This window comes from Anguilla rostrata, chromosome 15, assembly GCF_018555375.3.
Source record: "Anguilla rostrata isolate EN2019 chromosome 15, ASM1855537v3, whole genome shotgun sequence".
NCBI classification, from domain to species: domain Eukaryota; kingdom Metazoa; phylum Chordata; class Actinopteri; order Anguilliformes; family Anguillidae; genus Anguilla; species Anguilla rostrata.
Genome location: NC_057947.1, coordinates 33,674,821 through 33,689,001, shown reverse-complemented (window position 1 = coordinate 33,689,001; position 14,181 = coordinate 33,674,821). Strand labels below are relative to the sequence as shown.

The following is a 14,181-nucleotide window of genomic DNA, read 5'->3' as shown; positions in this document are numbered from 1 at the left end:
AAGGCCTTAATTGGCTGCTGAAGGGAAGCCACAAATACCTGCAGACCTGAAGGACTGGAGAGCTTGACACCTCTGGCCTAAAATGCATTCCGTCCAATGCCACTGTAACTCTGCTGTTAAATCTAAGTCTTCAATTGCACGTTGCTAGTCAAGAATGACAAGGCAACACACACTCAGTCTATATGTGAATGTTATACAACGCTGAAGTTGGCCCCCGATTTAACAAATTACATTACATTACATTACAGGCATTTAGCAGATGCTCTTATCCAGAGCGACTTACACAACTTTTACATAGCATTTTACATTGTATCCATTTATACAGCTATATAGGATATATACTGAAGCAATTTCGGTTAAGTACCTTGCTCAAGGGTACAACAGCAGTGTCCTACCCGGGAATCGAACCTGCGACCTTTCGGTTACAAGCCCAGTTCCTTACCCACTGTGCTACACTCCGTCCTACATTTATAGCCTTTGCAAACACGTAAGCCACCAAACCGTCCAATCATATAACGCAACCGATTTAAGGTGGACCGGAATTTTTGAACGGGAGCCAACTTCAGCGTCGTGAATATCGTACTGTACACAGATGCCGGAGGTTTCCAGGCTGGGGGGAATAAGCCTGCAGGGCTTAGCGGCGGGGCGGCGGGCCCGCTTGCTCGCGCTTGCTCGCGCTCACCTTGACGTCCAGGACGTGCAGCTCCACGCGGACGTTGCTCTCGTCCTCGGTGAACATCTCGATGCGGTTGACGTGGCTGAAGTCGGCCAGCAGCGCCACCAGGTTGGTCTTGGTGTTGATGACGTGGCTGATGCCGTACCTGGGGCCCAGGAGCAGGGTCACCTCGGTGTGCTTCTCCCCCTGCTGAGAGGGGAGAGAGAGGGAGGGAGGGGGGGGAGAGAGAGAGTTAGATATAATATAGTGTGTATATTAGTTTACAGGTTGTATAGTTGTACTTTTATTTTATTATTGGTATTTTTATTTATTTATTTATTTATTTATCTATTTTTTGTTGACTCTTGCTTTGGCAACACTGTGCATGTCATGCCAATACAGCACCTTCAAATTTAAAATTGAAATTGATAGAGAAAGAGCGATAGAGAGGGGGGAGAGGAAGAGAGGGAGAGGGAGAGGGTGTGTGTGACAGAGGGAGAGGATGTGTGAGAGAGAGGGTTTGAGAGAGAGAAGAGATAGACAGAAGAACAGAAGATAAAGAAAAAGGAGAGCGAAGAGAATGCAAGAGCAAAAGAAAGAGAAGAGAAAGGAATAGAGAAAAACAGAGCAGAGACCAAGAGACAAAGACAAATAAGAAAAAGAAAAAGAGGGGGGAGAGAGAGTCAAATTCTCTCTCAGCTGCTGTCTGAATCGTATTTTCGATCAATATTCCAGTATTACAGTGGCTAGAGACAAATCACAATCAATTCAGGGGTTAATGGCTTCAGAATCTGACGTGTGATGGGGCTCGTTCAGCGAAAAGCGTATTAAAAAAATGACACCGCTGACAGCTTCGACTTTTTTTCCATCACGTGGTACATGGACCGGGTGAAATGAAAGACACGAGGGAACGATGACATAATTTCCTGCCCCCCCCCCCCCAAATCTGAAGCACCGTCATTCACATTTCAGTGGAAGGCACAGTAACTGTGTGTGGTGTAAAACCTGCAGATGTCAAGGAAGGAGTCAGCGGTTGGGTTGCGGTTGGGTTGCGGTGGGGTGGTGGTTGGGTTGCGATTGGGTTGCGGTTGGGTTGCGATTGGGTTGTGGTTGGGTTGCGGTTGGGTTGTGGTTGGGTTGCGGTTGGGTTATGGTTGGGTTGCGGTTGGGTTGTGGTTTGTGCGGTTGGGTTGCGGTTGGGTTGTGGTTGGGTTGCGGTTGGGTGGGGTTGCGGTTGTGGTTGCGTTGCGGTTGGGTTGCGGTTGGGTGGGGTTGTGGTTGGGTTGCGGTTGGGTTGTGGTTGGGTTGTGGTTTAAAGAGCGATGTGTATTTTACCAGCAGCGTTGATTTGAACACCTTCCCGCCGTACAGCCTCAGCTCGCTGAGGTACTTCAGGTAGTGCACCTTCGCCTGTAAAGCTGTTAACTGTGGGAAAACAAACAGAAGAAAAAATGCAGCACAGGTAAATGCGATTATAGTTACAAAACACGATGCATGTTGTCTTGTATCAGGCCTTGAAATTATATATGGGTTTTGTACAGAATTAATCTTTGAGACATAATTAATATTTAGTGCACTCTCACTGTAAAACCAGTGCTAAATCTTTATTCAGTACAGCTAATTAAATATTCATTTGACAGAGTCTACCTTATATTCCCTGCATTCTTCTCAGCTATTAGCCCTTTTAAGAAACTACTGTAAGTCATATGTCGTGGTCCATGACTCGTGGACTTGAGTTGAGGAGACATTACACAGACAGTTTATACACTGTAGACCAGGCTGCCCAACCCTGTTCCTGGAGATCTACCGTTCTGTAGGTTTTCATACCGTCCCTAACAAAGCACATCTCATTCAACAGCTAGAGCAGGGCTGCCCAATCCTGTTCCTGAAGATCTACCATCCTGTAGGTTTTCATTCCAACGCGAACAAAGCAACACCTCATTCAACAGCTAGAGATCTTCTTGAGCTGCTAATTAATAGAGTCAGGCGTGCCAAATTAGGGTCGAAATGAAAACCAACAGGGTGGTAGGTCTGCAGGAACAGGGCCGGGCAGCCCTGCTGGAGACAGATCAACGCTGCCTGCCTGTCACAGCTTACTGCCCCAGAAACCCAACACCGAAAACGTACAGTAAAGTGATTTCAGAAAGAGGCACGTGGACCGTGGCGTTCACACACTCGCTGAACACATGGTGACCGTGGCAACGGCGTGACACCTGGGAGAAAAACATCATTTCACACTGAGGTGTCCAGAGTTTTGTGAAACTACAAAGGGCAGCTCTAAGCATGATGTCGCTAGCTGAAGTAGGACCGATTTACAAATCAAAAAAGACGATCATGCACAACAGGCCAAGACCACACACTGCGTGACTCCCCTGGGAGGGAGATCTGGAGACGGTTCCGGGTTTTCACCACGATTTGTCAGATGGAGAGAGAGAGAGAGAGAGAGAGAGAGAGAAAGTGCGCATCCACATGGACACGAAAAACAAAATTCGCAAAAATCTTCCCCCTTTCCCCCCTCAGGGGTTCTGGGCAAAGCTTTTTCGCTGGCTGTCCCTCTGCTTCCGACAGACAGACTCACTCAGTCGTAGTGTGTGTGCTCCCGGTCTCAGCCCCGTTTTGGTGGGGAGGAGCACACCTGTAAGCACCTGGTCGACTCGTTAACACAGCCCAGGAGCGTGTGCGCACTCCACCAGCAGATGTAGCAGAGGCTATTCAGACTCTCTGCACCCACCGCACCCCACCAGTGCAGAATTAAGGGACAAGTACACACACCACCATACTTCAGGAACACTTTCCGTTGGCTCATTCTCCAAAAACACGGGCAGCAATCCCAACCGCGACAAATCCAAAAGCCTGCCGATACCGTCCATGACAGGGAGAATTCTGTGCCGTGTAATTACTAATTGCTCGGATAGGTGGATTATATCCCAGCGTGAACCAGGCTCAGCGTGGATTCTGGATGAAGCTCAGTTCTCCACCGTTCCTGGATCAAGCTCCAACGCTCACCTGCCAACTGTCTGCGCTTTGAGGAACAGAACTAAAGACCACCTAGCGAGGCTTCAGGGAGCTCAGGACATGTACACTCACATCTCCCAGCAAAACCACTGCCAGAAAAAGCCAGCCAGCTGCGGTGACACTACTGTGAATGCTAGCTCAATCCAGTGCAGTCTGGCTGTCCTCTACTGTGAACACGAGCTCAATCCAGTGCAGTCTGGCTGTCCTCTACTGTGAACACGAGCTCAATCCAGCACAGTCTTGCTGTCCAGCTAAAGAGAACTTCAACAACAGCAGCTGTCCCTGCAAGTCCTTTGCGTCAATGTGTACCAATACACTGGACATTAGAATGTGTGATTTATTTGGCTTCATGATTGTGACATACACTTATATAATAACATATTTAATGTGTGCCATCATATGCTAGGAATACATAATATATATACTGATTGAAGTACTGACGTTAACATCTATCAAGTGATCTGTGATGGATTTCATGCAGAAATACTGTAGATACGTACATAAATACTTACTTTAGAATGTCTCATTTCTCCTCTTGTTATTTCCCACAAGGGGGCAGTTGTGTCACAGATATAAAGAGCATTCACGCAGGCTGAGCGGTAACATGGTAAATCCTGTATTGCCAAAGCATTACAGAAAGCTGAAAGATCAACACGCACACCCCACCCTCTTCGCACACGAAAACAAACATGAGTGTGTGAGCGTGCGTGCATGCATGCATGTGCTTGTGTTTGCGCTTGTGTGTGTGCTGAAAGACAGAGAGAGAGAGAGAGAGAGAGAGAGAGAAAATGCACGTACCTTCTTGCCTGGGGGCACAAGGTTCTGGTTTGTTTTCAGAATGTGGGTCAGGGCTTTCTTTATGTTCTTTTCCTTCATGCTGGACAGCACAGCCGGGGGCAGAAAGAGTGCCAGACCCCACTCCTTCCTGTGGAGCAAACCCCGCCCACCCCAGAGTTACTGACCAATCCTGTGGGGTAAAACCCCGCCCACCCCACGGTTACTGACCAATCCTGTGGAGTAAAACCCCGCCCACCCCACAGTTACTGACCAATCCTGTGGAGTAAAACCCCGCCCACCCCACAGTTACTGACCAGTCCTGTGGGGTAAAACCCCGGCCACCCCACAGTTACTGACCAATCCTGTGGAGTAAAACCCCGCCCACCCCACAGTTACTGACCAATCCTGTGGAGTAAAACCCCTCCCACCCCACAGTTACTGACCAATCCTGTGGAGTAATCCCCGCCCACCCCACAGTTACTGACCAATCCTGTGGAGTAAAACCCCGGCCACCCCACAGTTACTGACCAATCCTGTGGAGTAAAACCCGCCCACCCAATTACTGACCAATCCGGGGAGTAAACCCCGCCCACCCCACAGTTACTGACCAATCCTGTGGTGTAAACCCCGCCCACCCCACAGTTACTGACTTGGGCTTGGGGAAAAGGGTTTTGAGGGCCGGGAAGTGTAGTTTGTGGGTGCCGCCATGTTGTACAAATTGGAGCCAGAGACTCTACAGTAGGGACATGAAGTCAGGTCGTCCACCAAGTGCGAGAGATATAGTGACTCGGTAGTGACGCAAACTGTCCCTGATTCGCCCATAAAATATTACAGTCTTGTCCAAATCGCACAATAACTTAACAAATTGGCATATGGGGAGACACTAGACAAAGAAAAAACACCCATTGAGACCACATTTTCTTGTGAAAAAAACAATTGCCTTATTTTGCCCTTATGTATTTTGACAATATTGTTACCATTGACTTACATTGAAGCGGGTGGCTGAAACACCTATACTGGAGCCAACCACACAGGCGCTAGTGAGCAACGTCTCTCAACAAGACCAGGAAGTGAGCTTCAAAAATGCAGCCTGGTTTTTCAAACTTGTCTGATGGTAGGTTTTTTGGGTTTAGAGACCGAGGTGCTTCGTGGGACAGACAGAGGTGGGCTTACTCCATGTACTTGAGGGACACCTTGTGCGTCTGCTTCGTTGTGACAGTCAGGATGTACATCTGCAGGGCGGCCAATCGGAGAGCCATGTCGTACTTCAGCTCCGAGCCGAAGCGCTCCAGCACCACATCGTTACAGCTCTGCAAGGGGGGGAGGGGGCAGGTGCAGAGAGGGGGCGGGGGGGGGGGGGGGGGGGGAGGACACAGGTGCAGAGAGGGGGTGGGGGGTCAGTTTACACCCCTCGGGCTGGCGTCATCAACATTGGTGTGAGACAGATTTTGGCCTTATTGACATCGGTGTTTGTGTTGCACTTTTCTGAGTGCACAAAACAAACAAGGGCGGACAGTTGAGTCTGCAGGTCTACAGGTTAGTTGCTGTAGGAGATTCAGTCTTTAAAAAAACAGTAATAGGTGGAGCTGTTAGGTGCAGCCAATCATTGGCTTGTGTGAACCAATAAAAAAAACTGTTCTCAAAAGACAGCGTAACACTGTGGAGTCACTGATAACACCATGGCTCCACTTATTTTGGGGGAGTTCATAAAACTGTAATCGCCAGGTATTGATACACCATTCGCACAACTATAACACGCTAGTTTAGAGCAATTGAAAAGACGTAAAGGCCAGTTTTTTTGTGCGACTAAAACCGACCCGTCTTCCTTGCGAACCCCGCCGTACCTGCACATAGAGGTATTCGAAAGCAACGACGTCTCGCCTGAGCAGGTCGATGGGGTCCTTTGGAACGAAGCTCATGCGGAAGAAGCACTTCATTTTGTGTGACCCCGGTCTCTGCGTCACCTGCGCAAGGGAAAGCACTGTGAGGATTAACTGTGCTGCGCAGGCAAACACCAAGTAAACGCAGGCGCTTTATGTAATATAGCATGTTATAAAAGAAATGTCAAACTGAAAGATGGGCTCAATTCTGAAAACAAAATAAAACACAGTTTATGTTCTCTTCTCATGATATTGATTAAAAATAAAGAAAATTTATGTATACGAGAATAAACAAACATATATATATGTATATATATATACTAAAACAACATGATAATAATCTTTATTGTTGTCCCTTACATTCTTATTCTTAAATGTAATGCCAGCATTCAACACTGATGCCATGAATATAGAAGAAAAATTAAAGGAGTACCATGGTGATTTTCACACTTTCTCGGTTTTATGTGCTATTTGCACAAGAGGCATTGAAGAAACACAATGAGCAAAGTATTAAATATGTCCGTTCTGTATTCTTGGAGAAATAGGCGTTTTAAATCCATCGTCCTATTTTCAACCGGTTGAGAAAGTTGTCATTTTGCTACGTCATTAATACAGTAACCACTCCCATTTCCACGCCCCGTAAAGAAATCTGACAGGGCACACCGTCCTGCTGTTCAGACAATGCAAATATTTGACTAACGTTAGGTTCACTTAAATTAGAGTGCCTTTAGATTATTTCTGGTTATATTCATTTAGCTAGCTAGCTAACGTTAGCTAGCTAGGAGGTTTGCTTTCATAAGGCAATGTTATCGATAACGTTAGCTTGCTAGTTTGCTTTTATGAGGACGTTATAGTTGTGCTTTTATCTTAACTTGGCTAGCTATATATCAAAAATTATCATTAGATATAAGTCAACGTCCTTACCTTAGCTATCTACCGATACTTGATATACTAGCCCTACTAAGCTAGCTAGCTTGTGAAAATTCAGTCTCCCAAAGAGAGCGCATATCATGGGGGTAGCTATGGTAACGGGGCACGGTCTGTCAATCATAGCTAACTGACAGTTCTCATTACCACGCCCAGACGGTTCGGGTGAATTTTTATCGTGGGAAATTTAGGCTTAGAAAAATACGTTTTAAAGTACATTGAAATGACTGAAGAATAAAAAAATTATGCACATTTGTTTTGTTGTTGCCTGAAGACAACTGGGAAGTGTTACGTTCAACCACCATGGTACTCCTTTAAGAAGATTCATAAAATAAATGAATTACTACAAGCATAAACCTTGCCAAAAGAAAGATTATCACCCACAATGCCGCAGCGGTGCGGACACCTTTACACTTTGACCTTTCACACACTCATTACAGGCTGCTGAATCCTGTCAGGCTGGCTTTACTGTTCGCGCAGAATCGCAGAGACAGATTCAGCCGCTTCGTCAACGCAGCACACGACCTCATCTCCCTCATCGCCGTGCCGACACGAGCGTCACAGACACACAACCCACCTGCTTCTCCCACCAGCTGAAACAGTGCTGATTACCTGCTGGAGGGAAAGCCTTTCTGCCAAAGACCGCGCTGGCTGAGTAAACATGTTTTGACAGGGAGGACTGTGAGGGTTTTGTTAAGGTGACAGGAAACTGGCTTAGGCTGTGAGTTCTGAAGGCAGTTAGCTAACATCTCATCAGATATATATTTTAAAAAAGTTATCCCATGTTCTGTTAGAGATCTGAACACAGTCAGCCGGTGTTCTGTTAGAGTTCTGAACACAGTCAGCCGGTGTCCTGTCAGAGATCTGGAAGAGGTCATGTGACCGCAGTCAGCCTGTGTTCTGTCAGAGATCTGAAAGGGGTCATGTGATCTCACCTGAGAGAGCATCTCCTGCTCGTGGAGCAGCAGCAGTTTGCTGGCTGATCCCTCTGTGCGCTGTTCCAGCAGCAGGGAGAAGTGCTCGATGCATTTGATGGACAGCTTCTCTTGCAGGGTCAAAATGACGTCCTTTTTTTTACATGGAGCGGTGTGTTAGCACAAGACACACGGTCCCCTTCCCACAAACCACAAGCACTGTAACACCACTTCCCATAACCATTACATGACCATTACATGCACGCATTACATTACTGCCATTTAGCAAAACCACTTATCCAGAGAAACTTACACAATGTTTATCATTTTCACATAGTATCCATTTGTACAGCTGGACATATACTGAACCAATTCAGGTTAGGCACCTTGTTCAAGAGGATAATGGCAGTATCCTACTTGGGAATCGAATCTGTGACCTGTTACAAGCCCAGTTCCTTGTACCCACTGTACCACACTGTCACCCCACAGCATTTAATCTGTGCTTTTGACGCACAGATTGTGTTAAAAATGTGTCAGTCCAAATTCACTGACACCGTAAAAGAGGGCAGTGGTTTATTGGTCAGGCAGCTGTGTCAATATCCTTGAGGCTTAACAGGCTCTTATGTCTGCGGCCCTATCACTGCGCAAGTTACATAACAGCAAATGTCGCCAGCTTCATAAACAAATCATTTTCTGAAGAATTAAATGTGTTAAGAAGCCCTGGATGTGAAGATTGGCCCCTAAATAAATAATCTGCTGTGTGTGCAGCGGTGTTTGTTTACGTTAATGTGTTCCCAGCTGTCCAAGTATCGCTGAACAAAGTGATCGAGCCGCTTTATTATTTTTAATGCGGCTTTAAACTCACTAAATAGCCCTAAAGGAGAGCAGGGCATTTTGTTAGCAAATATTTTCATAACCGTGAGAATTCCGTGCTGCTGAGCCTCCCAGGGTCCTGGCCTACCACAATCTCTCCAGGCTCACCATAATCAAGCTGCAGCCAGCCTAACTTTGAGTCACACACATCGGTGCCCACCCGATCAATCAGCTGATCAGAGCAGCGACGCCATTTCCCTGTATGGGGGGGGGCAGCAGTCACCTCGAGGGCTCTTCGGGGGAGGGGGAGCGAACGCGGATGAATCGGGTGCTGGGGAGGGAACACCGAATACGAAATCCACCCCCCCCCCCACGGCCTTCGCACGGACCCTACCGGACTCACCTTGATGGAGGTGCTGCTGTCGAAACGAAACGACTTGGTCTGCCCGTTCTCCAGGTACACCTTCAGTACATTTGGCATGAAAAGGAGTGAGTTGTCCTTTACGGTTTCCTGCGAGTGGAAGAATAACAGTGTTTCAGTGCACTTATGAAAAGGAATGAGACTAATGCCTTTTAGCTACTGCAAGCACAACAATGATTGTACCATCTGATGCACAAATAAAAAACATACATGCACCCTAATATGAAGAGAAGAAACATGTTCATATATTCAACTTTTATATTATATATATATATATATATATGTATATATATATATATATGTATTGCATGATGAATTAATGCAGTGAATGTTGAAAATTAGAGGTAGAAAATGATCTGTCTCACATATGGAATTCATATATTTCACAAAAAATATTTACACAAGTCTAAATCTTGTTTTACAATTGCAGATTTTCCTATATAGCCGAAAAAGTTGGCAAAAGCAGGACATTTTCCACTCTACTGAAACAGACAGCTGCATTAAAACAAACAATGAACTTGCGAAAACAAAGACATTAAAATGCCCGTCTGCTTTGATTCCAGTGTGAAGCCTCGGACAAAGACTAATCTCAAACAAAGGGTTTCACGAGACAGGGATAATTTAGAGTCAAGATCTGTCACTTCACATATTGCTTAAAAGCTGAGGGAACAGTCGACCATATAATTCAATAACTACTGGCATAAAGAGGTCTTCAACCTACTGGGTTGTGGCATGCATACTCAAAAAACACTTCTATCACTATGCAAAATACCACTCAGTTCAATAAAATTCAATTATAAGATCGTGACATGGGTGCTCAAACTCGCTTCTATCAAAACGCAGGCTATCATTTCAGTTCGCCGGATTGAATTAAATGCGTACTTCGGAATGTCTCTCAGCAAAACTTTTTTTTGATTGATTTACTTGTTGTATTTTTTCTGTGACATGAATGGTAATGGAGTCTTTCAATGTTCACACAAGGACATCTGGTCTTCACAGAAATAAAGAGTTTTCTCGGAAATGCTAAATATGCTAAATATATATCAGATAAGGAATATTGTGATTTTTTTTCTACTTACTGGAACCTGACCGTTAATAGTGACCTCTTCGGCGAAGCGAACTTTGACCGGGTTCGACTTTAGCTTGGCTTTCTTCGCGGCGCTGATGAAAGCAGACTTCGGAGACTGAAAGGAACGCAGAGAACCAATCAGCAAGCCTGCCTTCGTCGTCGTAAAATCTCAATTAAAATCATTTTCCGGGAAGTGGAGGGGGAAAAAAAAGCTTTGAAGTGAAAATACACAAGTATTACAATGTGTTCTTTTTTCTTGTTTTTTGGAACAACCACTTTTAGACATGTGGTTCTTGAGAATTGAATGAACAAAAAAGCACATTTTGATTTCACTCTGACTCTTACTTGCTTCAATATAGGATCACATTAGTTATATCCATCCTGGCACATTACTGATAGCTGTAGTCTGCCATGGGGAGAGCTACGTGACTTAAATGCTAAACTTAGCTTCATTCTGCAAAGTTCCCCTAACATTTATCAGTTTAGCCTGTTCTCAGTGCCCATTTGCTGTTTTGGTGGGGTTGTGTGTTTGAATTTGGTCCTTAATGCGTAATGAAGGCATATTTTCTCATCAGTTAGCAGACATCCATTCGGCTTGCGGATTTACTGCATTTTAAGTCTTGCCTCTGTGAATTTCCCGCAAACAGCAGTGAATTTGCAGCCAATCAAAACAGCCAATCAGAGTTATCCAATCAGGGTTCAGTAGAGGCAAACCCTGATTGGCCACAAATATTCACAGACGCCCGAAAATGGGGCCAGACAGTCAGTGCATTACAATCTGTGCCAAAAAATAACCCACTGCAGGAGAGTTAAGAGTTTTATAAGATTATATATGTTCTGCACATTCTGGTATGACAGCAACTCTAGGAGCCCTGAAAGTCTAAAAGCCTGACAGCAATGTTATAATAAAATGTATGTTTTGCTTTGCCGCTTCGCAATCTTCAGTTAAAAGCATTACGGAAATGTTCTGGCTAGTTTAGTTTCATTTATCACAAAACACAACATCGTTTGTCTCAATTTCCCCGCAACAAATGAAAACCAATTACAAAGAATTCTCCTTGGCATTTTTAAGATTTGTGTACAATATTAAATATTGGAAAAAGAAAGAAATTCATTTCTAAAAAAAATGAAATAAAGAAAGAAAGAACAGGCCTGTGGTGAAACTATTGCTGCTCACACAAACCTGTCATAAATGTTTTTCCATATTTAATATCTAATGTCACAGTTTCTAAGCGTGTGGGTGGGTTCCCACTTCCAAAAAGTTCAGTTTCTTTTCATTGCACCAAAGTCAGGAGGATCTTCTCTTTGTGGGTCCGCGATTTGCATCCAGCATATGAATGAGAGTGAGGAGACATGCACTGGTGGGGTTAATAGCCAATCATATCGTGTCAGTACGGCACTGTCTGATAAATGGGACCAATTATCAGGTTGCTCAGTCTGCATCTTATTGGCCTCTGGGGTTCAGTTCTGAGCAGGAGGGGGCTAATCTCATTGGTCAGCGAAGGTAATGAAGGAATAACACGAAGAGCCAGACAAACTCCAGCAGCATCGTGCGCCCAAGACGCTGAAAACATTACAGCAAATACACGCTACAAATTAACGCTACTTTGAAGACCTAACGTGAACAAAAACTATACTTCTATTGTGAAAATAATTAATTTACTACCTGGTTTCTTATCTGGTCGTTACCTTAAGTGATTAGTGCACGCAGGAAGGATTCTTTTGAATGGCGTAATGCGAGAGCACAAGTCAATATAATGTAGGCTTGGACTTCTAGGATTTCACTACAGCAGGAGTAAAACACAATAAAAAAAAGACTGTCTTTGTGAATAATGACCTAGTGTTGCACTGCCTACTGTCTCCTAACGCTGGCTACGGAGCTGAAGATAAGGGTACAAGCAGAGGGGGCAAACAGAGGTTTCATCCAGCGTGGAAATACTAGCAGAAATCGGTATGCACTGAAGAAGCCAGAGGAGAATAGTAATGTACTTTTAGATCTCTTTGAAATGGATTGAGCGTAGAGTCAGAAGCGCTAACACTTCCACAGAGCCTGCCTGTCTTTGTAAAAGATCAACGCAGGCGGAGTACTTACTGGGTAAGGTTGGACGACCGTCAACACGATGGATTCCTTGCAGCTTCTGCAGGAAAACGAAAAACAGAAGCGAAAAACAAAACTAAACATTCCTGCTGCACACATTTGAAACATTGTGAAGTCATACTTCACTCAATTAATATTTGTGTAGCACATTTTGAAAACTGCATCGTCTCATTACTCCATAATTCCTGAGGGGGGGGGGGGACGACACACATTTTCCAGAACGTTTAAAAACCCCCCAGTGTCGCTGGAGGAAACTGGCCTGGGAATAACAGATGAGAAAAAAAAAACCCTGAAAAATTGAGGATTAGAAATAAATAAAAGCACCAGACTGTATCAATATATCAGAACTCAGGAACTGAAGAAGCAATAAAACAGAGGCACGATTATGTCTGGTGTAGCACAGTTATTAATACTGTACGATTAGAATGTTCTTACATTCTATGAGGCGTTGACTTCAACGAGGCAGACACCGTTTTCCAATAATCACATATTTAACGATTTAGACACGATATACGATATGATATAGATCGTTTAGATATATGACGCTGAGTTTTCAAAGTGGACAGACGCATCAAAGCTAAGTGCTGTGAGAGAGATTGCTCCATAATCTGCATTGACGTGAGTTCTCAGTGTCTATGAAGGGAGGCATGGCCCATTACTGATGTCGGACAAAAGGGGTCCTCTTTTGCCCGTTTGAGTACACTGGCGGCCATTGTCCGATTTGAATTGACCATCGGCAAAAAAAAACGCAGTTTCTCCAAAAGCTGGGGCAATGGACATGTGTCCCGTCATCCGTGTGAAAATACATCACTGGCGGGGGGGGGGGGGGGGTTGAAACGGTCAGGGACACATCGGAAAAATCTCTGGCCGCTGGAGAGAGTGAGCCAATAGCGTATCGATCTAGGGGAAGCTCCTGTCTGTGTGCTTTGGCTGCTGGAAAATCAAAATATTGCATCAGTACACTTAAAATCTAATGAGTTTGTAAGTGTTAGTTTAAGATGGAAAAAAAAAACCACTGCAAGAACACTTATTCATGCACGCACTCACAAGCACACACAAGCACACAGACACACAAACACACACACACACACACTTGTGCACACGCACGCCCGCACTCACATTTTTAACACCTCATCCACAGATGTGCTGCAGTGATTATGAAACTCTGGATGGTCTATTGCTTGAAAAATGAATTCCCTACTGTGCTGTAGTTCTATAGTGATCAGTCGTTTGGATCGTTTGGCCTGCCTGTGTGACGTCAAGCAAACATTTCTGCTCAACAGTTCGGCTCAAAAAATATACCATCGACAGTCTTTTGTTAGCATATGCCTCCAAAAGCAATTACCTCCAAAATGTACAGGAGATATTTCTTAAGGGGACATATTTATATAATTAAATCTCCAGGAATCGTTGTTGGCTAATTAGGACATTATGATTGCTGTTCCACAGATGGTTACAACTACCTGTCCACAGAGCTCTTGCTCTGTCCAATGAGACAGTCCAGGCCACGTGGGCTTGCAGGTGAGTTACCTGACCAGGTGAGTACACAGCCGGGCTATATGATCAGGTACTGTAGGGCCTAGGCTTGGGTTACCTGACCAGGTGAGTACAC

The 14,181-nt window shown here is 44.9% G+C and overlaps 1 protein-coding gene across 1 annotated transcript in view; it reads right to left on the bottom strand.

The window, feature by feature from the left end:
- The window catches only part of LOC135240497 (FERM and PDZ domain-containing protein 4-like), a 92,631-nt gene that overhangs the window by 5,509 nt on the left and 72,941 nt on the right, over nucleotides 1–14,181 (bottom strand). The window contains 9 exon segments of the mRNA XM_064310019.1: nucleotides 683–865; nucleotides 1,991–2,080; nucleotides 4,469–4,595; nucleotides 5,621–5,757; nucleotides 6,292–6,411; nucleotides 8,190–8,321; nucleotides 9,385–9,492; nucleotides 10,482–10,586; nucleotides 12,564–12,609. Coding sequence (XP_064166089.1) covers nucleotides 683–865; nucleotides 1,991–2,080; nucleotides 4,469–4,595; nucleotides 5,621–5,757; nucleotides 6,292–6,411; nucleotides 8,190–8,321; nucleotides 9,385–9,492; nucleotides 10,482–10,586; nucleotides 12,564–12,609 — 1,048 coding nt within the window.